We start from the raw sequence: 27,690 nt of genomic DNA on the forward strand, positions 1-27,690 counted from the left end.
GCCCCACTGCAACCCGATTAATAAATGGTAGCAAGCCATAAATCCAGGATAAGGGCCCGAAATAGACTCTCCCGAGTTCGACGCTGCCGCGGGAGACTCTTGCTCGTCGTCGTCTTTGACGTCACGTGACGGGAAAATGTACGCTTGAGTACTTGCATAGCTAATGAACCGCGTGCCGCTTTTGACATGATGTGCGGCGACTAACCGATGATGATGATGTTGATGATGAAACCGTGCTAGCGCTTCTCTGTCTAGCTGCATGCGTTCGCTAAATTAGCATCGCTCTCTTGACCCGTGCGCCAAATTATCTTTATTTCAATTTTTGGAAAGAGCTCCGGAAGCATGGCGACGCTCAGACATGTGTTCCGCTTTGTGTGTTCACGTCCAGAGCTGGCCCGAAGGCATGTGCCAACTCAGTGGCTGCTTGGGGCCCCTGGCCACTAGGGGGCCCTCAAAAAGCGTGAGGATTTTTTATAAACTTATGAAATAAGTGATCCGAACATCAAATCCTAAACAATGTTCCCTGCATATTCACAATTCGTTGAAAATCTCACCGATTTTGATGTTTCTGTGCTCAGGTCAAAGCACTTTCCCATCTAAAAGTATTGCTTTGGCGCTATCTTCTGGCATCTTGGTGCAAAGGAACTATGTTGAAGTGAGGAGGAGGAGCTTTAGTCAGCCTATAGCCCTGTCTAATAGAAAAGGAGTGCTTTCCCGCCATAGCAAATAACGGAAGAACACTGCATCCTGTACAAGTGGTGCATTGACTCCTGAGTTTAGTTCGTACCGTAACGCAATCCATTCATATCTCAAAAAAATTATCCCTCATGTTATGAACTGAAATGACAATTGGTTCTAGCCCCTGAAAAATATTGCAATTCTTTGTTTTCATGAAAGATAAATAGAATTGTATTGTATAAAAACGTAATATTCATAGTCACATACTCACAAATTCACTATTTACTGATATTTTTGTATATGTTGTCTCTCTCTCTCTATTTGTGTAGCTGTAGCTCCCCTTGCCCACATACGAGGGCATAACAGTCCCTTAATTGCTCAATTCTTTCAGTTCACGCCAGTGCTACAGTTGCATTTGTAGTAGTCAAGTGGAGATGAAATAAAATTCTGCTTAAACTGGCACTGTTCACGTCCACATTGGAGCGTTTTTTTCCCCAGCAGCACCATGGCATGCAATATTCATCGTGGACAGGCACGAGGCGACTGCGCGACACGGACGATTCTCAGTGGACCGTTTGCCACATTAGCTCGGACATAACGGCAACAAAGTGTGCTAATAAATACAATTCAAAAATAAATAAGTAAACAGCCCGGAGATGGGACCGACAACGGGCGACCCACTTCCAGGGGAAAATGCTAATCGTTGTGTAAAAATGATGACAATGGGCACACAGCTGTTCGTAATTGATGAGCCCTCCAAAGCTGCCTCTTGGCGCCGTCGTCACGAGCGATGGCGGCAAGAGAGCCTTGCCGCTCAAGCGCTCGCGGGCCGGGACGCCGGGGGGAACTTCTCATGCGGAGCCGGATCTCTGCTGATGACTCTTCGCCCGCCACGAATCTTCAAAATGAGCCTCGGAACTGCTCTACCTTCAAACTCACGTGCAAAGCGAAGAGTCAGGTTTTTGATAACCTGTTTTTATGTTGCAGGCCAAATTGACCTGTAAAAATCCCATTCGGCGGGGGATGTAAATTTTGAACAAAAGTTAGTATTAAAGTCATTTTGTTGATTTGTAATTTCTTTTTAATGATTAACTGTCCTTTTAATGTTGTGGGTCAAACTGACCTGTTTGCTGTTTGAAAATGTAGACAAAACATTCTTAGAATGTAAAAGAAAAAAGCTATACCTTACCTCTTTGTTCTGTTCTTCTTTATATTATCTATTTATTATTATTATTATTGAATTGGCTATTTATGCAATTATTCTAAACTTTAAAAAAAACACGCACATTTAAATGTATATATTTTTTTAAATAAAGAAAAGAACAAAAATAAGTTAACCCTCTCAAATTGGTCAGTTTGACCTATACAGGGTAAGAGGAGCATTAATCATTAAAAAACAAAAAATGAAATCGTTCAATAGCAATTTCTAAATAAGATCAAAAATAGGCCCACCAAAGAAGCTGTATTCTTAATTTGTTTTTTACATTTGGAAACTTTTTTTTAATTTACAGATGATAAATTGTGCCAATTTGACCCACTATGCACTGTAAAAGGAAGGGTTATAATCATGAAGAAATGCAAATTAAAACATACATACTTAAAACAATATTGTGGAATAAAAAGAGCAAAAAAAGCCAGGAAAATATCTGCTCCTTCTTTGTATTTTTAAAAAAATGTCTTCTGGATTTTCAATGTTTAAATCTTGTCAGTTTCACTTTCAATTTACCTAAGAGGAGGATTAATCACGACAAAAACATGCTCATTTAAAAATAATTTGGAAAATATATGTAGAGTGAAAAGAAAACCCAAATTTTAAGTTTTTTACATTTTTCCACATTTTTAGACTAAAAGGGGGCAATTTGACCCACAACATGACATTTTTGTTGTTATTTTTTAATTATTAAATGTTAGATTTTATTGCTGGGCTTGTCCAATATTCACATGATAACTGCAGCGGCTCACATTGACCCACGAAACAAACGCAACATGAGGCTCAAAGTTCCAAAGCGAATCAGAACTGCGCCGCCCCCTACTGGAGAACCTTTGCTTGACGATATTGACGAATCTGGCAGCGCGTTAAAGGGCATGCGATGAAACATCCGTCCCGTCGGCCTGATTCGTCTGACCTTTGCCGTTGTTTACAAGCGTGGCATCGGCGTGCTTTAAGCGTTGCTCGTTTGCCTCGCCGAGCCCATCATTTATCTCACCGACGCGTCAGGTCCAGCAGACACATGAGGCGTCATACACACATGAACACCGGAAAGCTTAATGACCCGTAGTCTGCAACACATTATGTTTGGGAAATCTTCCATCCTGCACAGAATTATCCCATCGAATGTCGGGACACTTTCTCAGCTTTATATTTATCTCATTGAAATCAGATTTTAGATCAGTCTTGGAATGCACATGACGTACATGGGAGGGGTTTACGATCCGTACATTTTATTTGGACTAATGTCGGTCAAAAAAATATTCAGTCAGCAATCGACTTCTCAAAGAAAAGTGTGTAATGATGGGGACATTGCCCAAGCATTACCAGCAGATGGCACTGTTGTAGATAAGTCACTCATTTGCGAATGTATTCAGACCAATGCTTGTCAGTGCACTTTTTCAAATTATTTTCTCTGTAAAATTTTTACTTTTAATATTTACAATTGGGGCAAGTGGGACACTGCCCCTCCAGATCCAGTATTTGGCGCTGTTATAGAATAGTGACTAATTTTTCAAAATGAGAGTATCCAAACATCCATCCATCCATTTTCTGAGCCGCTTCTCCTCACTAGGAGCCAATCCCAGCTGTCATCGGGCAGGAGGCGGGGTACACCCTGAACTGGTTGCCAGCCAATCGCAGGGCACATACAAACAAACAACCATTCGCACTCACAGTCACGCCTACGGGCAATTTAGAGTCTCCAATTAATGCATGTTTTTGGAATGTGGGAGGAAACCAGAGTGCCCGGAGAAAACGCACACAGGCACGGGGAGAACATGCAAACTCCACACAGGCGGGGACGGGGATTGAACCTCAGAACTGTGAGGCTGACGCTCTAACCAGTCGGCCACCGTGCCGCTAGTATCCAAACAGACTTCTCTAAATTCCTCTAGTGCTAAAAATACGATTTAAACATATTTTCAATATTATATACAGTATGCTACATACACAAGTATTTCCTTCTTTGTTATTGTTTTTCTTGTGTTCTTGTTGCCTCTCCCTGCTTTGTGCGACAGCTCCACCTGGCTTGGTTTAAAAAAAAAAATGGATTGGGGGAGACAATGGTTGTGCCCCTTGAATTCTACCGAGCAACAGTGCAGAGCAAGCACTTCTACAGGTCTGCGTAGCCGCACATGCTAGCGAGCTCAATTCTCCTGTTTTAGTTAAGTTTTAAAATGGGGCAAGTGGGACAATGCATGAGATCGCTTTTTTATAAAGGAGGGACTCGTTTACAAAGTAAATGTCGATAACGAAAGTTCTGTAAATACTTAGCAGTCGTAAAAATCTCTTTCTTGTCGTTTATTTTCTGTGTTCCTGCCCCCTCGTCCTGTCCTTTCTCGTCTGTGTTGCGCAGCTTGGCCCTTTGGCTCACCCAACCATGGAAACAGCGAGTCAGCAAGAGTGGTGTATGCCAATGTTTTCTTATTGAGGGGGGGCAACGGTTGTGCCTCTTGAATTCTGCCTAGCAACAAGTGCCCGACACGATGACCACAGTTTGACATGACCGGGAAAAACGAGAATATTGGTAGCCGAGCGCTTTCTTTCAAAGGGCCGCTTCATGCCACAGTGTTTGTGGGCTGTACGCTAAAGAGGTCATGGAGCAGCTCCCCTCCACGCCCACGCTCAGCTGAGCTCCAGCGTGACAAGATGACGTAACCCCACAGCAGCTCAAACGCTCGCTCGGAGCCCCTCTGGGCGCTGTTATTTACGGCGCGTCGGCCATCGTTTGGCCCGGGGGAGCAAACGACGTCAAAGGCGAGTTTTCTTACAATTTACCCCTCAAAAAATAAAAACAAATAGAACACGATAATGCTTTTAGTCATACTGTGAGCAGTGAGGTGCAGTTAAATGAATTGATCAATATGTAATTAAGGTGGAGACGCTGCGGACGGCCTTATTTTCCAGATGGGCCAATTTATGTGCTCGTAATTTAAAGGGAACATCATATGGAAATTTCATCCATCCGTCCCACTTTTTAATTGCTTGTATACAAATACAGTGGCGCCTTGACTTACAAGTTTAATTCGTTCCGAAAACAACAAACAACAGTATCTCAAATGTCATTACTCTGTTCTAGTGCCCCGAAAACCACGAGCAAATGTTTTTAAACATTAGCACTCTACAGCATTGTTACATAACAGTCATACTAATTTACATAATCCCCTCCCCCACACAGAGTTTTTTCACCCATGACATGATCAGCTAGGCTGGGCAAAGATCCTGAGCCACTTTCAAGGTCCAGCCGCCGGACTACACCGTGTGAAACACGATCATGTAAAGGCGCCTACAGCCCTCCCCATGTGCAACGCCCATGTTATCATGTTGAAGAGAAAAGGTAAGCAGAGCTGCATTGAGTTTTTGTTGGATGCGCAGACTTGCATAAGCTTGTAACACTTGGTTGCTCAGTGAAGTCAGAACATAACGGGAGCATGCAGAGTGTTTCCGGAAGAAGCTGCAGTGCGTTCAGAGCGAGCTGGGAGGACTGTGCAATGAGATCATCTCATTGTTAATGGCGGGGAAAAAGTTAATGGCTTTTGATGGCCGTTTGTCTCGCCAACGATGGCGGCCTATGCTCCGGGTTGGGAGGAAGAGGAGGGGGTGGAGGAGATCATCATCGTCAATCTCGGCAGGGTCATGCATTACACGAAGGTGAAGAGGAGGCAGGAGGGAGTAGCAAAGAGGGGTGGGCAAAGTCTGGCCCGCGTGCCACTTACGGCCTGCTCGCTTCCTTATGCTGGCCCACCGTGCGTTTCCATGAGCCAAAATACAGGAATATTTCATCATTTAGTTGCTGTTTTCCTAAAATGGGTTCATTAAAATGTATTTGTTCATATTCAGTCATCTTGCGTTCCGCTTATCCTCACTGGGGTCGCGGGCGTGCTGGAGCCTATCCCAGCTATCTCTGGGTGAGAGGCGGGCTACACCCTGAACTGGTCGTCAGTCAATCGCAGGGCACATAGAAACAAACTGCCATTCCCGCTCACACTCATACCGACGGACAATTTAGAGTTGTCAATGAACCTACCTTGCATGTTTTTGGGATGTGGGAGGAAACCGGAGTACCCGGAGAAAACCCACGCAGGCACGGGGAGAACGTGCAAACCCCACACAGGCGGGGCCGGGGATTGAACCCCGGTCCTCAGAACTGTGAGGCAGATGTGCTAACCAGTCGTTCACCGAGCCGTTTATTTGTTCATATATATTTACTAAATTAATTCATCTGGTTAAATAGTTGGTTAATTGATTTATTCTAAATTATATGCAAAAATATATTAGTAAAATGAAACATTTTAACATGTACATTTAAAGTATTTTACATTTATTTTATTAAAAAATTGGTGAATTGATTTAATGTAAATAATAGAATAGAATGTGTGCCCTGCGATTGGCTGGCAACCAGTTCAGGGTGTACCCCGCCTCCTGCCCGATGATAGCTGGTATAGGCTCCAGCACGCCCGCGACCCTAGTGAGGAGAAGCGGTAAAGAAAATGGATGGATGGATGGTTAATGTATTTATTGTAAATAACAAAATGGGAAAAATCGTTTCTGGTATTAAATAATTACAATTAAATTTCATATAAATTATAATACATTTTGGATTTATGATTAAACTATTTGAGACAAATATATATATATATATATCATGATATGATATACATTTCAACTGGCCCATCTGTCCCTTTTCAAAAATCAAATGCAGCCCCCCCCGACCGCAAAAGTTCGCCCGCCCCTGGCGTAGACGTCGGGTGGCGCTAGAGGGTGACAAGAGTAGGAAGCAGAGGTCCCGTCCTTGCAGTTGACTCACCATGAAGCGCAGGTCGTCGAAGCCGTTGAGCAGGAACTTGCCCTCGTACTGCGGCAGCCCGGCTCGCTCCAGCCACTCGCCCACCGGCTGGTCCAGGGCTTTGCCGCACGCCCCATCTGCCGAGAGAGGGAAGCGCTTGAGCAGCGAGAAGCCGTTGAGCCGGTAGCAGCGGCACTCGGAGGACGACACGTGGCACTGCCACATCATCCTCGGCCAGCGCGGGCAGAGCCGAGTGCGGCGGCACCGGGCCGTTCTCGGGGGAAGCAGGGTCCGGGGCTGGGAAAAAACACGGGGTTCGGGGTTTCCACCCCGCGTGGTAGGACACGGGAGGAAAGGATGGGACGCCGGTTAGGGGCGAACGAGGCTTAACGGGTCAGGCGAGAGTGAAGGGAGAGCGGGAAACCCGTCTGACAAATTCGGGCTAAACTGGGCCCACGAAGCAGACGAGCGGGTGCAAACATGGGAGAGGCTAGCCGCTCCAAAGCAATCACAAAAAACATTGGTATTCACACAGCAACACACTCTATCCCTAAAGTTGGGGTTGGGGGGTGGGGGGGTTGGGGGGGTCGGAGGGGTGGTCACCACATACTTGTAAAGCTCTGCCTGAGTCCCATGGCTTCATTGGTCAAGCGCTTTGAGAGCTAGGGCACGGCTCGTACGAGCAAGGGAGCAGCATTCGTAAAGTACACTTGAGGTACCGGCGTAAACATTTTTTTCTTGTGGGGGGGCCACAAAGGTGAAGTAGGTAGGTAGTCGTATTTGTAAAATCCCGCCGGATCGGACCCTTCCTCAACTCCTCAATTCATAATCCCGAAGGGGAGGTCGGAAGTCCTGGGAGGCATTCACACGACGCCGCTCGTCCCCCGGAGCGTCTGCGACGATGACGGGAAGAAGAAGAAGAAGAAGATGTAAAGCGCCGCAGCCCACCTGGCTCCTCCGCCGCCGCTTTGCTGCATGCCCACCCCTGCTGGAATGGCGGGTTGAGGGGGGCGCACCGAGCGCCTCACTGCTCACAGGGCATGACGACCCGGCCGCTTTCCCGACCTGCCTCGGTCTCCCACCGCCACCGCTGTTGTTGTCCCCCACGACTGGAAGCAAAGATCATGCCCCCCCCCCCCTCTTTCCCTTGTCTCCCCTCGCTCTATCTCTATACCTTAGGTCTCATCCCTGCTCTTTCGCACAGCCTCCCAGTCCTCGTCTCTCTGGCTCTCTGCGCAGCCAATCTCCAAGCCCCCTTCTTTCCAGATCGCACTGCAGGGCTGCCGTATGGGGTGCTGCTCCACGTAATCACCCCTCCTCGCCTTACGCTTTCCTCTCTCTCTCTCTCTCTCTTTCTCTCTCTCTCTCTCTAGCTCTCTCGCTCGCTCCCTTGCGCTCTAACTGATTCGAGATGCACATGCAGAGGTGCCCTGATCTTACCGGTGCAGAAAGGACATCATAGGTAGAACAAAACAAGAAAAAAAACCAACAACAATGCATTGACTGTCATGTTCAAAGGTGAACACAGTGGGGTTGACTGGAACAAAGAAGCTCATCAAATGGCACAAATGTTTACGAGGTCGATAGGGGTACGGGGGGGGGGGCGTGGTGGTGGCTTAAAAGAACAAGAAAAAAAGTGATGAAATTTGGAATAATTTGAAATTCCTGTCAAGTGAAAAATACAGCAAATGTCTTCTAAATTTAACACAAAACAGAGAGGAGTGTTGTTAACAACCCTGCCAAATTTGAATGAGCCCAAAAAAAATGAGGCTTGAAAATCGTGAAAAGTCAAGCCGTCGTCACCACTCACGAACGCTGTGGCCGTGTTCCCCGAATGCGCTGAAACCACGTCCTGCTCAAATGTCAATCAAATACCTCTAAGCATAACCTCAGTGCCTTCACAGTTTGAGCTGCAGAAATAAATTCGCTCAAAGCCTCCGCTGGCTGGAATATAGCCCACCAAGTTGTCGCGGGGCTCTCAGCGCCTCAACGTGCGGCGCTAGCCACCAGCTAGCTCGCGAGCTAACAGGCTTCCGGAGGTTCGCTCATCGACGGCGTTACCTCCTCGCTTGATATCGTCGGTATTTAGGTCCACATAACGCAGACGCTTCGAGGGAAGTCATGAAACACGGCAGCACACATCATTGAGCGTGTGGCTCACACCACAGACAAATAAATGAAATAATCTTACACAAAAACTGCCTAGTAAGAAGAAATATCTTGACAAAGAGCAAGCATATTTCGCCTTGATTTGAGGTATTACGTTTTTTTCTTATTTGCACTGCAGAAGTGAGTTGCATGACAGGCAGTAGTCAAACTCCTGTCGTGTCGGACCGTATTCTCACATCATCCGCTCGAGAACACGCTCGCAGGTTGGATCTTATGTAAAAAAAAAAAAAGGAAAAAAAGACAGTCTGGGGAGACTTTGATCTTAATAGCATTAAGTATTACTACGGTAGCTCCAAACCTAAAAATAAACATGGTATGGTATATCCCACGTAATATATGGTGTACAAAGCATGGTGATTGTGTAGAGATTATTTTAGATTAGATTATTAGATGGAAAAACGATTTGCCTGTACGGTTCGGACAGAAAATGGGAAAACGCAACAGGGGTCAGCGAAAAACAAGCCAACGCTTCAGTAGTTCATCCTCAAGACTGAGGGACATGCACCAAAAATGTGTGCGTAGACGCGACCCGATGGAGAGTAAATAATAGACAAGATCAACTTGCTGAGGTCAGAAGTAACATAAAGCAGCAATATTCTGTCAATCCAAGTCTCTAAATTGTCAATTGAGAATTTTGGTTGACACAAAAACAACCTAAATCACCTCGTAGACCCATAAATGTTCCCTGTGTTATACATTATTATGAGATTTATGGTCTCCAGAGGTTGCATGAAGAGTTATTTGACACTACCTTGCATCATAAATGTACACGTACCAATTGTTAACATTAACTTCATTAACATGAAAAGGAAAAAAATATCATCATTGACCAAAATGTATATTTGGTCATTTCAAGTCTTACGCTTTCATTTCAATGAAGACTCTCAACTTGTCTTTGATGTTCACCCAACAACTACATTTTGATACTTGGAAGGGTCTAAATTGTCTTACATGTTTACAAAAACAAACTCAGACTCGTAATTGTCTTTGATGTTTGCCTAGATTGTCGGGGTCCTGAAAACTAACGTGTCTTTGATGTTTCTCCAAAAACGTACGTGTCGGCTCTGTGAAGAGTCTTAATAGTCTTTGATGTACAGGGATGCAAATATAAATTGCAAGTGTTTGACAGGTAATCAGTCCAGGGTGTTCGCTGGGATGCTAAATGTTCCAGCCGTATGTGGCAAATAAATAAATGGATGGGTGGAGATTTTTAATGAATTTGCTAATAAATCCCGTAAGAGCTTCTTGGTGCCGAGGCAGTGGAAATCCCATCATGCATTGCTGCTCACTGCGGCGGCCGTGCTCGTTGGCGTTATCTGAAGCGGGATTATGAAGACTTTCAAGCCACGCGCAATCGCCCTCCCAGATGGCGACGAGTGAGGAAGGCCAAACGAGGGGCTATTGAGTGGCCTTTCAGTTTGATTGGCAGGCCGTGCTGCTGCTCCATGTTAGTGATGAGGTAAAAAAAAAAAAAAAAAAAAGGGCCACGAGAGACGGGAGGGTCGTGACCCACCAGTGCTCATTTGCGGCTGAGGGAGATGAGGCCGTGCATGGGCGAGTTAAGATGCTAATAACGAGTAAGAAAGATCTAATTCTAATTCAGCGTGAGACCCCCACAGCTTGACTAAAAGGAGCTTTTTACGCCAGCGCATCCAGACAAAGCCTGTTAAAAATACCAACCGCCCCGTTCCTGTAACTTCCATTGCTTTGGGACAACAAGAGAGACATAATTCTGTTCATCCAGGAGGGGAAAGTGGGCCAGAATCACGATATGATGATTGCATCCTCATCTCTCACCAGGATCGGTTTCCTGCTAAAGTACGTATCAACCTTTTTTTTTTTTTTTTTTTGACTGTGATGCTATGAAAGATGAGGTCATCCAAGTGAAAAAGCATGTCTCGTCTTACCTTGACCTACGAGTGTAACTGATTTCGTTGCCAAGCTCGTAACTCAAGCTCAAGCCGCCACACACAAAGCGATGCAACTGAACGATCGTGAACTAATTACTGCCGGCGACTCCCTGCTGCACGTGGACCGAGGTGTTGCAACGGAAAAAAATGCTACCCTTGATGTTCTACATCTATTCTATATCTATATCGGGAAACAACGTTTTGAGGCTCCACATATACTGTATTGTTTTATTTTTTTAAAAATTTTTTAATCGAACCACAAACACCATGTCGTGATTGTCAAGGCAGAAGCGGATTGCCCTTGGCCACTGTAGATAATTGGTGAGAATAAAGTCGAGAGAGGATATTTGAGAAGCTATTGGTAATGATGGCCCATGCATTGGCTGCACACCGGTGCGTTTCAGTGACAGAGACTCTCCACGCTTTGCTTTTTAGCCACAAGTACATATGAAATGACAATATTATGGATCTGAAGAACTCGTATAAACGCATGAAGCATTTCGTCGCTATCAAGGGTAAACTCCTGCTTATTTGCAGGGGTGAGTTAGGGGCCAAACCCAGCCGCAAGTAGCAGAAAAAGAAATCTGGGAATAATTGACAATCTAAAAATGTATAATTGCCCGTATTAATAGTTTAAAACGTAAATATAATAAACGATGATTCCCAAACACTTACATTACCCTTAAAAATAAATGGTTTACCGTGAGTGTGTATGTTGCATTCACGACCCCTAAAAATAGCATTTGTCGAGCAAAAGCGAGACCTCCACCATTTGTTAGCTTGAGCTTTTTAACAGCACAGTCAGCAGCGTAAAAACATATGCATGTGGCGAAGACTCTCCATAACCTCAGCTAACAACCCAGGCTAAACCAACTCCTCCCTGACATACAAAGATTTTGGGACAGTCGTGATGCATTGCCTCAACGTACTTCCTTGACACCAATTACTACTTTCCTATTAGCCAGGGCTTTGGCAGCATCTTGTGGTGAATTCGTGAATAGGCTGGAACCGTGTAGCCGTATGTTTGATCTTTTTTTTTGGACAGCAACCTTTCCCTTCTTAACTCACATAGATTTTTTTTTTTATCTTTTTATATAAAAACAAAACAAAAACAGCATGTTTCAAATAAGAATGAAAATATATATATATGGATTTCCTTCAATTACATACTTTCGGTGAATCGTCAATCGTTTTCATCCAATATAGTATGGACGATATCATTATGTCGTCATATTACGGTATTGCAGGTGATTCCCGAGGTGCACTGTCGTCTTATTCCGCATTAAACGGCTTGTTAAAGCCACGCTGGAGTATGCTAGCTAGGTCAAAAAAAAAAAACAACAACAAAAAAAGCAGCGTCTGGTTTTATCTGAAGAAGCGGCGGCTTCTTGTCAACGCGCGAGGAAATGGGCGGCAAAGCTGAATTAATTCAGGGAAACTCAGGACAGGATTTTATTTATTTTATTTTTGGGGAACATCAGTGTGTGTGTGTGTGTGCGTACAAAAACTGCATTGTTGATGCTCATCCGCTCGCACTCGCTCTCCTTTAAGCGCATTTACATGCGACACATTGCCCAAGCTGTCCTTGGAACACCTCAGTGATGTTTTTTGTTCCCCCTCCGGTGACGCATCTGATGGGCTATTGATATCCACACGTTGTGTCGTTACTCACAATGCCGCGCTCCAATCTTTTACACAAGTCATCCTGAAACGTCGGCTCCTTAGCGCGTGACACACATTTGAATAACGGCAGCGGAAATGCATCCCGATAACCTCCTGAGCGGCAAACGTGACTCAGCTGAATGTGGGGCACTCGCCTATAAATAGCGCACACACACCTATGGTATATGGCATGTGTGTGTGCGGTGAGGCGGAAAAGGCGAACAAACATATTGCATATTCCCGTTTATGTAATGCAGAAGAACCTCGGGCGCTCCGGTAGCTATTAGAACCAAGAATGTGCAGGAAATGGGGCGTTGAGGAAAGGGTGATGACAACCACGGAGTTACTTTCTGCGATCTTTGTCAGGAATCAGAATTGGAACTAAATGCTGTCGCACACAAAGCAGAGTCAAACAAAATTAAGCGGCGCCTTGACTTATGATATCTCAAATCATCTTTCCCCATTGAAATGAATGGAAATTTAATTAATCCGTTCCAGCCGCTCAGAAAACACCAATAAAAAAAATTGTAATGGAAGAAAAATAGCCCTCTATAGTATTTTACAGTATAAAATCGTACATTAATGACATCATTGAATAGCATGTAAAGTGTTAAACAGTTTGCACATCATCATAATTCAATGGGCATTATGATGCTCATGGTGTGCGCCATGGCCGCTAGGGGGCAGTATAATACATACACATACTCCACGCAGAAGACCGCCTCAACTAAACAAAAATAATATTCATTGTTTCACGCAGAGGATAAAGAATATATGCCTGAGAGTGTTTTATGCTTTGTCAGCATGTATTGCTACTGCTTGTGTTCAAATATCTTGTTTAAAGGTTTATTATTACTACAACATAAATGCTAGCTTCATTATCCCAGCTATGGTGTTTTTCATCGGGTTAGCATTAAGCTAGCATAATTTCATAAGACAAAGTTAATATGCTTTGGTTAAATAAATTCCCTTTGTTTTATGTTCAGTTTTAAAATTTACATGGGCGCAGCCATAAACAGTTTCAAGAAAGCACTTGGGCTCTTTTTTTTTTTTTTGGAAGATTTTTTTTCACTATCTGCTGAACTGCTGGTTGTTGTAAAGTTGACTGCTACCATAGCTAGTGCTCGTAACTCCAATTTTTGCTTGCAACGCAAGACAAAACATTTGTCCGAGAGACGGCTCGCACCTCAAATCACCGGTGAGCCGAGGCACCACTGCATACTGTAAAAGTCCATATAAAATGATCCCACTAAAAATTTCCGTGATATAGCTTGAATTTCCATGCAAGAGTAGAAGGAAAAAAATCCAGGATAATGTGTTGTCACTTCCACATCTGAAATCAATTTTCATAATTTTTCTTTCATTTCTCAGTCAATAATGAATGAATATTCATGACAGGAGGTGAGCATCTATGAAGGTGAACATTAGCTCCAAATGAGGATAAGGTGTCCCGAGTGTCATCGTAGCCCTGCCTTAGCTCTTTCAAGTATATCTGATTATTTTACAGCCCGTATTAAAAAGTGCTAATAATGCGAGCCAATGTAATCAGTCACAAGGTCGCTGCGTGCGATACCCGGCGCATAAACCCGACCAGCCAATCATCAATTCGGCACTGGGCAATAACAAGCTCTACAAAGCCTTCCTGACTAAGTCTCACTTAATCCCCGAGCCCCCACTTGTCATTTCCTATTAGCACACCAATGAATTATGCTTATTTCTCTAGGTGGGGGGGGGGCAAGGCGGAGAAATAAAAATCACTGCACCGCTTGAATGAAATTGGACCATTATGGGACGGGGGGGTAAAAATGTTACCTGAGCTCGCCTGCTTCTTGTCGGATGTCTGGATGCCGGCGCCGATCAGGTCCATGATCTTCTCAATCTGTTGGGGAGATAGGATGACAGCCGTCCTATTTCATTTTCATATATCAGCAACTTTCAAATCATTTTTTAAACGTTTTACATAAGCAAGTAATGCAGAGGGGCAGGGGGCTCTACTGCTTGGCTGCCCCACGCAGCAGAATAAGGACAGGGAGAAACGGTGGGAGAAGGACGTTCAGGAGACACGCACTCAGGGAATGACCCCAATGACGGCACTAGTAAGGTGCTAGTAACGTCAAAGTTGGGGGGAATCGTCTAGTTTGAAATTGTAAATAGGAGATGGGAGTAAGTAGTTTGGAGATTCCCACAATTATTTGGTTTTACACAATTTTCATTTTTTCAATTTGCTTTCCTCGATCATCTTAACCGTTTTTTTTTTTTTTTTTTTTTCTTCTCTCATCCTGTATCGATAGCGCAGCTAGCGTTCGGAGAGCCGCATAACGTCTACCGTATGATGATCGGCACGTTTGCTACGTGTGTTCGAACCCCAGGGGGCGAATGTTGTACATGTTACACGTATGCTCTTAGTGCGCCTTCTTATTTCCCGGAAGGATTCCTCAAGTCATTACTCATGCAAGCTTTCGACGTATACAGTAAATGTGTGTCTGTGTGATTCCTTATTAATTTTAGGAACTTTACATAAGATTGAGATAGATTGTATGACTATACATTGGGAATGTTTCACTGGGAATTTCTCAATAAGTTGTCTCTGCAGTTGTTTGTGCCTGTGTGGTGCACTCTCCCAGATGTACGGTTTTATATTTTTAATAGCTTTTCCAATATTCATGTTATACTCAAGGTTCGGGGGTCGTGCCCTGAGCGTTTTCGCGGTGAATCGCCAAACCAAATTCCCGTTTGTTTTACAGTAAAGAGAATGAAGAGGGCAACAGATCCTAGCATGAAGATATTGTGGTGGATATGTAACGCAATATTAAGGTGACCAAATAACTAATTACAAATACAATAATCCAAAGATGTTTAGTCATGCAAATATTTAGTTTTTTTCATGGCAAATCCTCAGAATTGTGACACCATCCGCCACACACGTACGATGGCGTAGGCCAAAAAAAAAAAAAAAAAAAAAAAAGCTTCACAATTCCCATCTGTCTCGGATTTCCAATTGGGGCTCATTTTGGCAAATTCCCCAGTCGGAGTTTGTCGAAGTACGAGCCCTGGAATTACGAGCCCCCCCCACCCCCCCACCCCCCCCAATAGGCTGCTTGAAACCAAAATGGCCGACTTCCTGTTCAATTTTGGGCATGTTTTCTTGAGACTTTTTCATGTATCCTGTTATGATGCCCCCCCCCCCCCCCCCCCAATTTCATGACGATTAGTGAAATTGGTGTCGGGGGATAATTAGGTTTTTTTTTATATATAGAAAACATATACCAGAAATACACGCTCTCGCAAAAATTACTGAGTTTCTATGACGTGGCAAGGCAATCCAGTTGAAGTTGTTCAGAAGAACAGAACAATTCCAAGCGGGTCTTTGCATGGTGCTCGAGCCCTAATGATTAGAAATATGTATTTCATGTCCAATATTTAGATTGCAGGCTGTGCAATGACACCGTATGTGCACCACGCAATGACATAGTCGAGCGTTTAAATAAATCATCGCACCCTCCCAAAGAAGTGACATTTTGATGACAGACTCCAATAAAGGTGCACTTAGGCTGCATCTAATGTCAACTACAGAATGTGTGTGTGTGTGTCTGTGTGCGTGTGTGTGTTTGTGTGTGTGTGTGTGTGCATGCTATTGAATGCAAGTGGGTTAATTCAAGAAGTGAATATGAGGTTTGCGTTGCTTCAGGCGCAGTATGCCACGCGTCCCACGTGCCCCCGCCCGCCTGCCTTCCAAATGAATCAAGGCTCATCTTTCACAGTGTTGATGCCACCAGCCAGCCAGTGCAGGGGGCTCTTTCAAACACTAAATATTACATCAAATGAGTCTGCCGCTAGTGTGGTGCTTGTGCACGGCCACGCGCACATCAGCTTTTTAGGTTGCCCGAATCTGCACTGATGTGGATACAAAGTGCGGATACGAGGTGACCGCATCTTATTACGTGTCTTATTAAAGCTGCCCAAACAGCACACTTGGTTTGTGGCTTCTGTGCAAAAATAGAACAGTCCAATTAGTTGTTGTTTTTTTTTTTTTTGGACCAGTGGAACAAGGAGAGACACTCGTTGGATTTAACCTTTCAGGCCGAAGAACACTGAGGGATGTGGCCGAACGCGACTGACCTGTCGCACAGTATGCGGGGTTCAGCAACTAGTTTTTTGAATATATATATATATATATATATATATATATATATATATATATATATATACATAGTTTTACAATCATACTTGACTACTTTATCTTCATAATTTCTTATGTACAGTCCCTGTGGCTAAAAAAGCGAGTTTCTGTTGCTGGAATACACGAGGGTCGTCAATGAATTGGGTGATTATTGCCAAGAGCCGCTCAGATATCCACACTTTCTCGCCAGTTTCCTCTCGTCCTACAGCGGCCGCGTCAATCCGCTAATATTACTGCAGTTTATTGAGTTAGTAGTTGTGAAACTCGTCTTCGTTTTTGTCTGTATGAGCGTACTGTACTGACCCCGGGTGGCCAAGTCACACACACCAGAAGGAGCTGCAATGAATGAATCATGATGCACAAACCTTTGTAATTCTTTGCATTTTATTTAATTGTGTTACTACTATGTTCTTATAAAGTACGATATTATAGCGTGCCATTTTCCTTATTAATAAACACATTACATTTGTATTTAATGTACTTAGGGAGTTGGTTCCCGCCATGTTATTCCATATAGATGTAAATATAATGTGTGTGTACTGATGTCTTCGTGAGATAATACACTGAAAATCTTTAGCGTTGTGCGTAAACAGCCCAAACGAGTCGGGCACACGATCAGACAATCGGGGAGCAGCTGCAACAACAGGAAGCCCTTGAGAACAGGACACCCCACCCAGCACGGCCTGAATAAACGCTGGTGTCAGGGAGGGGGGCGGGTATAAACCAGGGTCTGCGGTGATGACAAGACAGCGACTTGTGCACGAACACAAACTTCAACATGTCCGCCAAATGTCAAGACTGGCTGCGACCTCACTGTCGTGAAGCATCGGCGAGTTCATTTTTCATTTGAATTTGATTTGATTTTTGTATTTTTTTTTTTGCATAACACATTTTCAAGGCATTTGAAAATATCAAGCCAATTATAAGACGACATGAGATGTTTGTGACATTCTCATTATCATTGTCATTACACTGAATTTGAATGCTCAAACAATCATCATATCGTCAGTTAATCCCGAAATATTTCATGTGGTCGGCCTAACCCCTTACAAATAATAATAACAATAACAATGAATCAATAAAAACTGTCATTATTGCAGTTGTATTTAGTATTATAAATTTAATTATGTGACTTTTCCCAAACATGTATATATATATATATGTGTGTGTGTTTGTGTGTGTGTGTCTGTGTGTGTGTGTGTTTGTATATATACATATATGCTTATAATTAGTATAACACCTATATAATATTTTGTATTATTACATTAATTGACTCATGATTTTACAGTCACAAATATGTAATAGATACTAGGAATCCCATGATAAGAATAACTATGTCATAATTTGAATGATTGTAATTGTATAACACAATAAATATGAATTTTCATACAGTTCTAATAGTTATTACATATATTTACAATGATAACAACAATAGCCTAATATGTATTATTTACATTATATATGTTCAATATTATGAATATTATTATTATTGTGCAAAAACACAAAGGCTTTAATTCTTATTTTTATTAAATATAGTTATAATTTTACAATAATAGTAGAATGTATTTAATTGTTGCTATTTATTAATGCTAAAACAGTTGCAACATTTACTGTAGTATTAATATTGTTATTGCACAAATATAACTCAGTAAGTTTATTTTGCTTATAGTTAGGGTTTTTTTTTTAAAATTCAAAATATGTATTCATTTATTTTACAATAGTAATGATGATAATAATAATTGGAAGTAGTAGTAGTATTGCATCCACAGGATTCAAAGCTGTTTCAGAATGTCCATCCATCCATCCATTTTCTGAGCCGCTTCTCCTCACTAGGGTCGCTCGAGGGCGTGCTGGAGCCTATCCCAGCTGTCATCGGGCAGGAGGCGGGTTACACCCTGAACTGGTTGCCAGCCAATCGCAGGGCACATACAAACAAACAACCATTCGCACTCACATTCACACCTACGGGCAATTCAGAGTCTCCAATTAATGCACGTTTTTGGGATGCGGGAGGAAACCGGAGTGCCCGGAGAAAACCCACGCAGGCACGGGGAGAACATGCAAACTCCACACAGGCGGGGCCGGGGATTGAACCCTGCACCTCAGAACTGTGAGGGTGACGCTCTAACCAGTCGACCACTGTGCCGCCGTTTCAGAATGTAATAAAAAATAATAATGTATTAAATTTAAAAAAAGAATTTCCTGGCTGCTACTTTAGCTGCTGTTGCTCGCCGTCGCCCCTGTTGGTGAGAAAGGGTAGTGGGCATAACACTGAGTGGATGTGTCTTGACAGCACAGGCCCAATTAGCCCTGGATGCTACACAGAGGACACCGCCAGTGACCGGGACGTTCGCGCGCCCGAGCGGCGGCCCGCAGGCGTTACCCTAGCAGCCTCTGCAGGACATCTTTCCTCCCCTTTCCAAAACGCACCGCCTCAGCCTCTTTCCGCACTAATCCCGAGTCGCGCCTTTTATCAGCCTCTCGTCCTAATTTCAAATCCGGCTCGTGGATTACCTCATCCCACTCCGAGGCGAAGGAAGGCATTCGCTCCTTGGAGGGCTGGCCCGGCTTGCACTTGGACACGGATCCGCTCCGAGCGGCGTGACCTCCGTCGTCTTCTCCGAGCGGCGGCGCCAGCAAGTCAGAGTCCGATTTGGACAAAGTTCGGGTCAGCCTCAGGTTGCCGGCGGCCGGCGTGAACCCGGCCGTCACCTCGCCGGGCTCCTTCCCGTCGGTCTGGATGACTTTGGAGGGATCCGCATCCGGCGTGCGCAGTGCCATTGTTTTATGCCAGGGTGGTTCCTTCTGGGATATCCAAGATATGTCAGTGAGTGGTGAGACGGGAAGACAAAGATGAAGTCAAGTGGAGTGAAGTGAAGGGAAAGGGAGTGGAAGTGCGAGTCAACAAGGTCCACCCACTGGTCGTATCCTGTTGCCCTCCCCTCCAATCCCTCAGGCAGACGCACATACTTTTGCCCGGCAGTCACATCGGTGGTCCACGTGTCTCAGGAACATTCCCAAGGAGGGAAAACCTTACCCTAACTCAGCCATTACCTTTAACAACTGTAACTTTGACTCAAAACAATCCTAAACCTATTCCAAACCCTGTCACTTAACTCTGACAACCTTAACCCTAACTTTCATAAAGCCCAACCATAACCCCGAAACTATCCTTAACGCAAACACTAAACACCACAACCCCAACACTACTCCTAATAAACCCCAATAACACTACATAACCAACTCTAACAACCCAAACTCTACTCCCAATAACCCTAACTCTAACTAAAAAAAAGAAACAATTCCTAACCATTACCATAAGATTGACCCTATCCCTAACTCAAACTCGAATACTAACAACCCTACTACTTACTATGATAAATCCCTAACCAAATTATCAACCTTGACATTAACCTGGGATTAAAAGTAAATTGGCAGTCTGGTCTAATGATTGCACTTTTACATGGTTCTTTCCCAAAATGTGACTTTTTTCACAAATAAAATAAAAAGTTAAAATATTAAAATTTGTGCTGTAATATTCTCCTATTTTACATAAAAACAAACAATGCAAGCTGGCTCGTCTTCTTTTACAAGGTAAAATCAGCATTTTGCCTGTATTGGCCTGAAACAGGCTTTGTTTTCTATCTTGCGGGGGGTGCACCAATTCTATTGTGATGTTAAAGGGGGGTGCAGCTTCAAAAGTTGAACGGCAGCAGTTAGTCAAGTGCTTCCTTTTACCTAGTTAGCTTTTCCTGCTGTGAGTTAATGTCCTCTCCCAAGGATATCCCAAGATTTCTGGGGTAGACTGAGAATCCAAGCATCCCAAGAGGCTGGTCATTATTCGGACTGACAGCCGGGTAATCAGGCTACTGGTGCACGTTGAAGTCTCCTTGCTTTGCCTTCTATGAATGTCTCTTCCAAAGACACTTGAAATGGAGGTCACACTCAAGCTCCTGGAGTTTTGGAGGACAGACGTGACGTCACAAGTGTTACTGCGTGTCTCTCTGGTGTGTGGGCCAAGGAAGAAGAAATTCAGTTTTAGTGGCCATCTGGATCAATGTGCTGATACGTGAACTGGTGGAGTTGTGCTCTCTATTTAGGAACATTCTAGTAAGACGACTTTTTATCATTTAGGCAAATTATAGTTCCCCAAAACCTCGACCTCGTGACTAACCCCAACCCAACCTTAAACCCGAACAAAATGTAACCCAAACCCTAATCAACCCTAAGCCCTAACATTGACCCTAACCAACCTTAACCCTAACCCCTTTAGCAGACAGTAATAGATCATGTTTTTATTCAAAAAAGGATTTTGTTTCGTTGGATCATCCTTTTAACTTTTATTACCTGCTTTGTATTGTGTTTCTTTGATCTGCGTTGATCTCGGCGCGGTGTCACCATGACGACCTCGAGCCGCCATCTCCACGCACAGTACGCCTGGGCGCCCGTGCCCTCAATCAGCCAAGCTCTTCTGCATTGCTCACCTCGTGTCTCTCATGGCCGTGACAGAGAAGATGACCCCCTTCGCTCCCTTGGGGTGGGTGCGGGGATATCACGCTGCCGCGAATAGTGCTGAGGCGGCGAAAAACAAACGCCACATCTAATGGAACCAAGTGAAGAAGGGCACGTCTGATGATCTCCGTGACTGGGATGAGGATGTGCATGCTATTTTTTGTGATGGTTTGACACAGGGGTGTCCAAACTTTTTCCACCAAGGACCGTATTCCAAAAAAATGGAAGGATGCAAGGACCACTTTCAAATTCACTGACTACGATTTATTAAACACGCTAAAACAAATCAATCAAGCAGTTATGTATTGTTTATATATTATAGTTATTTTTGAAAAAAAACTGCTATGCCACAGGTTTCTGTTAAAGGTAACAAGGCAAATAGTTAATAGATCTGCCCCTGGACTGAGCAGATTTCCACATTCAGAACCAAAACAAGAGGAATCTATAGGAAGCAGACAATTTTTAAAGCAGTTATTTAAGGATCTTTTTTTTGTGATATGGTCTCAAATCGGAACACGACGGGCGGCAAATGGCCCCCGGGCCGAGGTTGGGACACCCCTGGTTTAACAGCATCACGTCTTCACGGCCTGTTACGAGCCACGTACTGTGAGTCCAAACACGAAGTAGCGGGCTGATGATCCTCAAGGCGGAAAGACAGCCGTGACTCATGAACATTCGCCACGCACGCCACAGAGAAGCCGCCGCGCATACAGGAAGTGGAACAAACAATGCACACAGGGGTCGTGGCGCACGAACGCATCTTTAGGATTCCGGGTTCTTCCTGCTCTCTGTGAATTATGTATTAAAACAACAATGACAGTGTGAGCATCCCTGGTCTGCTACCTGTGGATTATAGGAAATATAACCTGGCCCAGGACAAACTCCCAGTCTTCAAAGTCTCACCGTTTCGACTGTGAAGTTTTATCTCGTTAGTTCTTTATTTGACAGGGACAATGCAGTCCAACTTAGTCACAAGCTTGCAGCCGATGTGATGCGTATGGAGTTTATAGCTAATGCTAATTCTCAACTCCAGTCAACTGCTATGAAACAGGGCTATGAAGTGACTTGTCACAGTCGGTGACGCGGGTTCTACACCAGATTCGCCCCTTGTCAGTATGAGTACTGGTAAAGAGTTTTTTAAATACAACCCCGATTCCAATGAAGTTGGGACGTTGTGTTAAACATACATTTAAAAAAAAAGAATACAATGATTTGCAAATTATGTTCAAACTATATGAACAACACGTTCCAAAGAAGCTTCGACTAAAGCTGGCTTTCTTTTTTTGCAATGACATCACAGAGGTGTACACCGCAAAGTCAGCTTGACTTTAGGCTTCATGGGAAAAGACTCACCTCTCAGGCAGTAAGTAATGGGCAAGTGCACTTATTTTTGTTGTTGATCTCGTTGTTTGTGAATGTACACGTGTCCCTAATGACATGTCCGCTTTGTGTTTGGGAAAGTCCATTAATTTGGCTTTGAGTTTATTTCCCCCTCAGAGAGTCTGAAAGCTCTGACGCTGACCTCAAGGAAGCGGCCGTGCCTGTTTGTCCACCAAACAACATTCCCGGACCCCCCGACAGGAAGACGTTCCCCTGAGCCCGGCGGCAGAAAACGAGCGTCTATAAATAAACGGGTAATTCATACAACTAAACGTACCGCGCAGCTTCGACGTGTTATCGTGAAGATCGTGAGAAGATACGTTTTGTACGCTGCAGAGAATCTGAGGAGATAAACAGTGCATGTGTGTGCATGTATGTGCGGGAAATGTGGTTTTGTGTGTGTGTGTCAGTGAAAAGACTGGGCACTGCTCCATGTTTCTCACTGTGCCAACAGCAGAAGAGGATGACGATGGCAACCTCTGACAGATTTCAATGCCTCCAGCTCCGAATTGACCCTCACCAATTCAAAAAAGCTGAAGATTTTTAGGGAGGAAAGCGTGATTATTCGTATGAAAAACATCACTCTAGCTACTTAATTTAATGTTATTTATTTGTATCATATGTGTGGTACCGTGAAAAAGTTTGAATCCACATTTATACCGGTTTTCTAAAGTAGTGTACACACACACCGATAGCCAGGCAGGCAAATCCTTATGTGTGTGTGGTCAACACCAAGTTCGGCTGGCCCCAGTGTTGGTATGCGTGTACCACGCCGAAGCTAACATTAAGCACATTTCAATTCAATTTCTTCTTCTACTAAACCAGAGACGGAACCGTTTAGTCTGATCTTTTTCCATCCCACCTGTAGTTAACGTCACCATTGGGATTTTCCGATGACATTTTAGGAGCACAGCAATAATACCTCTCGTCATCCGGCTAGCTGATAATGCTATAACTAATGTTGGGGGAAGCTAAAACAAAACAAAAAACAAAACAGAAGTTTCGCATTCTGGGGTAAAGTTTTCTCTCTCTGGTCTCACGTCAAACTTTGTTGTTTGTTTAATGGTTCTCGGTCTGCGTCGACCCGCCACTCAGGCTTTTAGCCTTTCTAACTTTAACTCTCATAGAATCTTCTTGGCTAAAAGAACCTCTCTTAAAAATAGACTGTGGCCTTCACATTGTATGGAGGATTTTTTTAAACACTTTTGCAAAGCTCAAAAGCCAGACAGCACTTTAATATTCACTCTGTTTGTTACCATGAGTGCAGAATTGACTGTTTTGGACGACAATACTGTATGTCTTGTTTTACGTTGGACAAATTAAAGTTTATTTATTTATTTATAATTAAAAAAACAAAAAAGGAAATCAACACTGTGTCTCACACAGTTCAGGTGTTAGTATCGTCATTTTTGAGTCTACATAGTTGATGTGTAGTATCTTCACTTTTGAGTCGACAAACCGCTGATGTGTCTTCTTCATTTGTGGGAAAGTTTGGCAACCACCTTAGAGATACACATTACTGCCACCTACAGGACGTGAGTGAAACAGTATTGACGTTGAACAGGATGTGAGCGCTCAAATGTGTTTCAGGAAGCCGTTTAGCCCTTGATTTGTTTGAATTGTGAAGGAATTTTCCCCATAACAAATACTGGAAATAGAAATCATAAAATATTATTAATGAAAGTTTATCGAAGATAAGATAATGTCACAGTCGAGCATATGACTTTATTCTTGTAAAATTACAGTTTTGTTCTCATAAGATTTACTTTTTCTGTAAAAAAAAAAAGAAAACTTTCTTGACAAATTACAACTTAAATATCAGAAAATTATTACACCCCCCTCTCCAAGAAATATGACTAATTCTCGTAACATTACTACTTTATTGTCGTAAAATTCCGACTAAATTCCCCCCCTAAAAAAATGATTGCACAATTACAACTTCATTATCATTACAATTGTGACTCACAAGATTTCACGTTTTCCTCAAAAAATGCAATTTTATTCTTGTAAGAGTATTACTTTTTCATGAAAAATTACTTTGTTCTTGATTTCATCTTTCTCTAAAAACTACGACTTTATTCTTGTAGGATTGCAACAGTATTCACGTTAAATTGCCCCTTTGTGCTATTTTTGTGGGTGAAAATTACGACTTTATTCTCATAAATTTACAACTATTCCTCAAAAAAATTGGACTCTATTCTTTTGGATTAGAACTTTATTGTCCCTTGTAAATAAAAACTTTAGTAATATTGTTTTTACTTGAAAAAAATATAGAGAGGTGCGCCTTCCCTTTCCGCTCCCGAGCCAGCATGCTCTCAGGAGTGGGTCTTCTACACGGAGGCAACCAATCAGAGGAAAGGGAGTGGTTTCAGCCAAATATGGACAAAGCGGATACAAAACTGGGTCAACCAGAAGTCAGGGCCTTTTCTGGACACTCGTATGACAAAACCAAGGTGTGTTCTGTAATGAAATTGACACTTTTATACTAAGTCCAGATGAGAGAGTCACTCTATCGAGGTCTAAATAACCAAAACATAGGACCTTTAAAAATCATTGAATTTTTTTCTGTCCACTTGAAGCGAACACACTGTGTCATGTCACCATTGCGTGTGGTGCTTCGTCGTTTTGCAAAAGCTCTTACGCATGAAACTTGAATAAAATATAATAAAACAAGCGCTCATGTTGTAAGACAAAGGAAGAGTGCTGACTTGGAACAAAAGACAGCAGTGGTAAGCAGATTGGCGCGCGGCGCGATAGCGACCGACATGCTTCCTTTAAACGCGAAATGAGTTTTTCACTTGTTGACTGACAGGAGCGAACAAAAGAAACGTCTGCACAGGAGATAAGCGCAAATGTGAACAATAATTGAGGCCCCTGAGGTCAGGGGGAAAACATTTCTTGCTTTGGCTTCTTTTCTGCTGCAATCATCATGAATTAAACTGCTAATTGTGCACCTTGCTTTAGTTTCTCTTAATGTTTTTCTCTGTGAGATAAAAAAAAAAAAAAATTAGATTACGAGTAAAAAGTCGTACTTTTTTCAAGAAAATGCTGAAATCATACAAGAATATTCTCAGAATTTTTATTGGACGTAAAAAATTCCCTCACATGAAATTCGTACTAAAGTTTAACTTGAGATCCTCGACACACGTCAGCCTGAGTAGATCTACGTAGGTTTAGTATTTTTAGGAGGGTTTTCTTTTTCCAAAAAAACATGTGACTTTGAACTTGTAAGAGTTTGAAATTTTTCTTTAAAAAAAAAGTTTTATTCTTGTAAGATTACTACTTTTCTTATTCTTATTAGATTTACTTTTTTCAGAAATAGTATGACTTGCTTCGAGAAAAATCTTAGTAAAAAAATTTTACTAATTCTATCTACGAAGCAACTTCATTCTTCTAAAATTCAGTTTTCCTAAAAAAAGTACTCTAAACTCCAAGACAACGCCTACTCTAAGATTACGCCGTTATTTTCATAAAATTACAATTTATTCTTAACATACTCCAAAAATGATGACTTTACTCCCGCGAGACTACGAGTTTATCTAAAAAATTGCAACGTTATTCTCATAACATTAAAACTTTTTTTTTTCTGTTAAAATTCAACTTTATTCATATGAAATTATGATTTGTACATTTTGGTCTTAATTCTCACAAAACTTTGAATTCATGCTTGTAAATTTTGGACTTTATTCTCATACAATTACAACTTTATTCTCACATAATTACTACTGTTCACTTACATTGTCACTTTATTCTCTCCAAATGAAAATTTTTTCTTGTACATTTAAGATTTGCTCTGCGATTGGCTGGCAACCAGTTCAGGGTGTACCCCGCCTCCTGCCCGATGACAGCTGGGATAAGCTCCAGCACGCCCACAACCCTAGTGAGGAGAAGCGGCTCAGAAAATGGATGGATGGACATTTAAGATTTTATTCTCATAAGATTACAATTTATTCTGAGGTTTTTTTTCCCTTTTTTAAAGACAATACAAGTGTAATCCTTTTTTGTTGATTTAAAAAAAAAAAAGAATATTCCCATTTGATCATGATTTATTCTTGAAAGAAAATGAAAAGTGACATTGTCCTGGTTAAATTAAGCCTTTATTTAAAGTGTATTCTATTCTCGTGAGGTTTTTTTATTCCGACTTTCATGAAAAAAATGACTTTATTCTCATAAATTACGCCGTTGTAAAAAAATATATAGAATAAAATAAATGTATTATATATTATATTTTTATATATAGATACTGTATATAGTGTAAACCTGTGCCCTGTGGGAGCAGGAACAGGAACAAATTTGCAAGTGCTTCTCCGTGGCGCTCGGGACCAGATGCAGCATATGTCCGAGGTGATGATAAAACATTTAAGTGCTCTCATCAGAGGTGAGGCCACATGAAAAATGGAGCAGCTTTTTCCACTTTTAGCTCCTCGTCGACAAACAAAAATACCCCAAAAATGGTGTCACTCAGTGAAAGTTCAAATTTGGCCCAATTATAACCAAATAGTCCAAGACCTCAGTGTAGAGAGCACCAGAAGATTGACATTTTCTTTTTCTTCAGCTTTATGTTATTAAAGAATGTTTGAAAAATTAAGATTAAAATCCAGCACCGGTAATAAAGGTTTTCTGATGCTGACTGACGTATTAGTACACGTTATGTTCATTCTTATGGGGATTTGGTTGAAATAGAATGGAACTGGATAGAATATGTTTGACTTCCTCCCAATGTCTTATTCTTGCATATTGTACACTGGACAAAATATTACAGAAAAATGTATTTTTCTCAGAAAACAAATGGATTAATACGATAATTTTACTACCATAAAGTTGTATTATTATGAGAGGAAAAAATGAGAAGCTAGTAAAATAACACCATTCCAAAAAAGTATATTCTCGTCAGATTTTTTTTAATGAAAATTGAATTCACAAACATTCACAAAACACTTAATGAAAGAATGTACTTTATTCTGCTGTTAATTTCTTTAAAAAATCCATTTTATAAGATGATGACTTATTTCTAAATAATAATCATAATTACAACATTTTCAAAAAGGTGAATCCCCGTAGAATTGTGACTTTATTCTCGTAAAATGTTCGATTTTTCAGTGTTGATTAGAAAGTAGGGGACCTATAAGTCAGCCTTGGGGGACACCATGTTTCAAATTCTACAGTAGCTCACTGATGAGCATTCACTCATTCCTTAAATTCT

At 42.4% G+C, this 27,690-nt stretch overlaps 1 protein-coding gene across 5 annotated transcripts in view; it reads right to left on the minus strand.

Annotated features, from left to right (window-relative positions):
- The window catches only part of anks1ab (ankyrin repeat and sterile alpha motif domain containing 1Ab), a 39,228-nt gene extending 19,777 nt beyond the window's left edge, over positions 1–19,451 (minus strand). For 4 of the 5 annotated variants that reach the window (XM_061686839.1, XM_061686838.1, XM_061686841.1 and 1 more), the window contains exons 1-3: positions 19,110–19,451; positions 14,228–14,294; positions 6,696–6,811 (exon numbers count right to left, since the gene is read on the minus strand). In XM_061686839.1, the coding sequence (XP_061542823.1) occupies positions 6,696–6,811; positions 14,228–14,294; positions 19,110–19,376 (450 nt within the window). In that variant the 5' untranslated portion in view covers positions 19,377–19,451. Of the gene's footprint in view, positions 1–6,695; positions 6,812–7,284; positions 8,007–14,227; positions 14,295–19,109 lie in introns of those variants that run through there. The other variant, XM_061686842.1, reaches the window with a different exon arrangement.
- Between the last annotated feature and the right edge of the window lie 8,239 nt (positions 19,452–27,690).

The sequence above is a fragment of the Phycodurus eques genome, chromosome 10 (genome assembly GCF_024500275.1).
Source record: "Phycodurus eques isolate BA_2022a chromosome 10, UOR_Pequ_1.1, whole genome shotgun sequence".
NCBI lineage: Eukaryota > Metazoa > Chordata > Actinopteri > Syngnathiformes > Syngnathidae > Phycodurus > Phycodurus eques.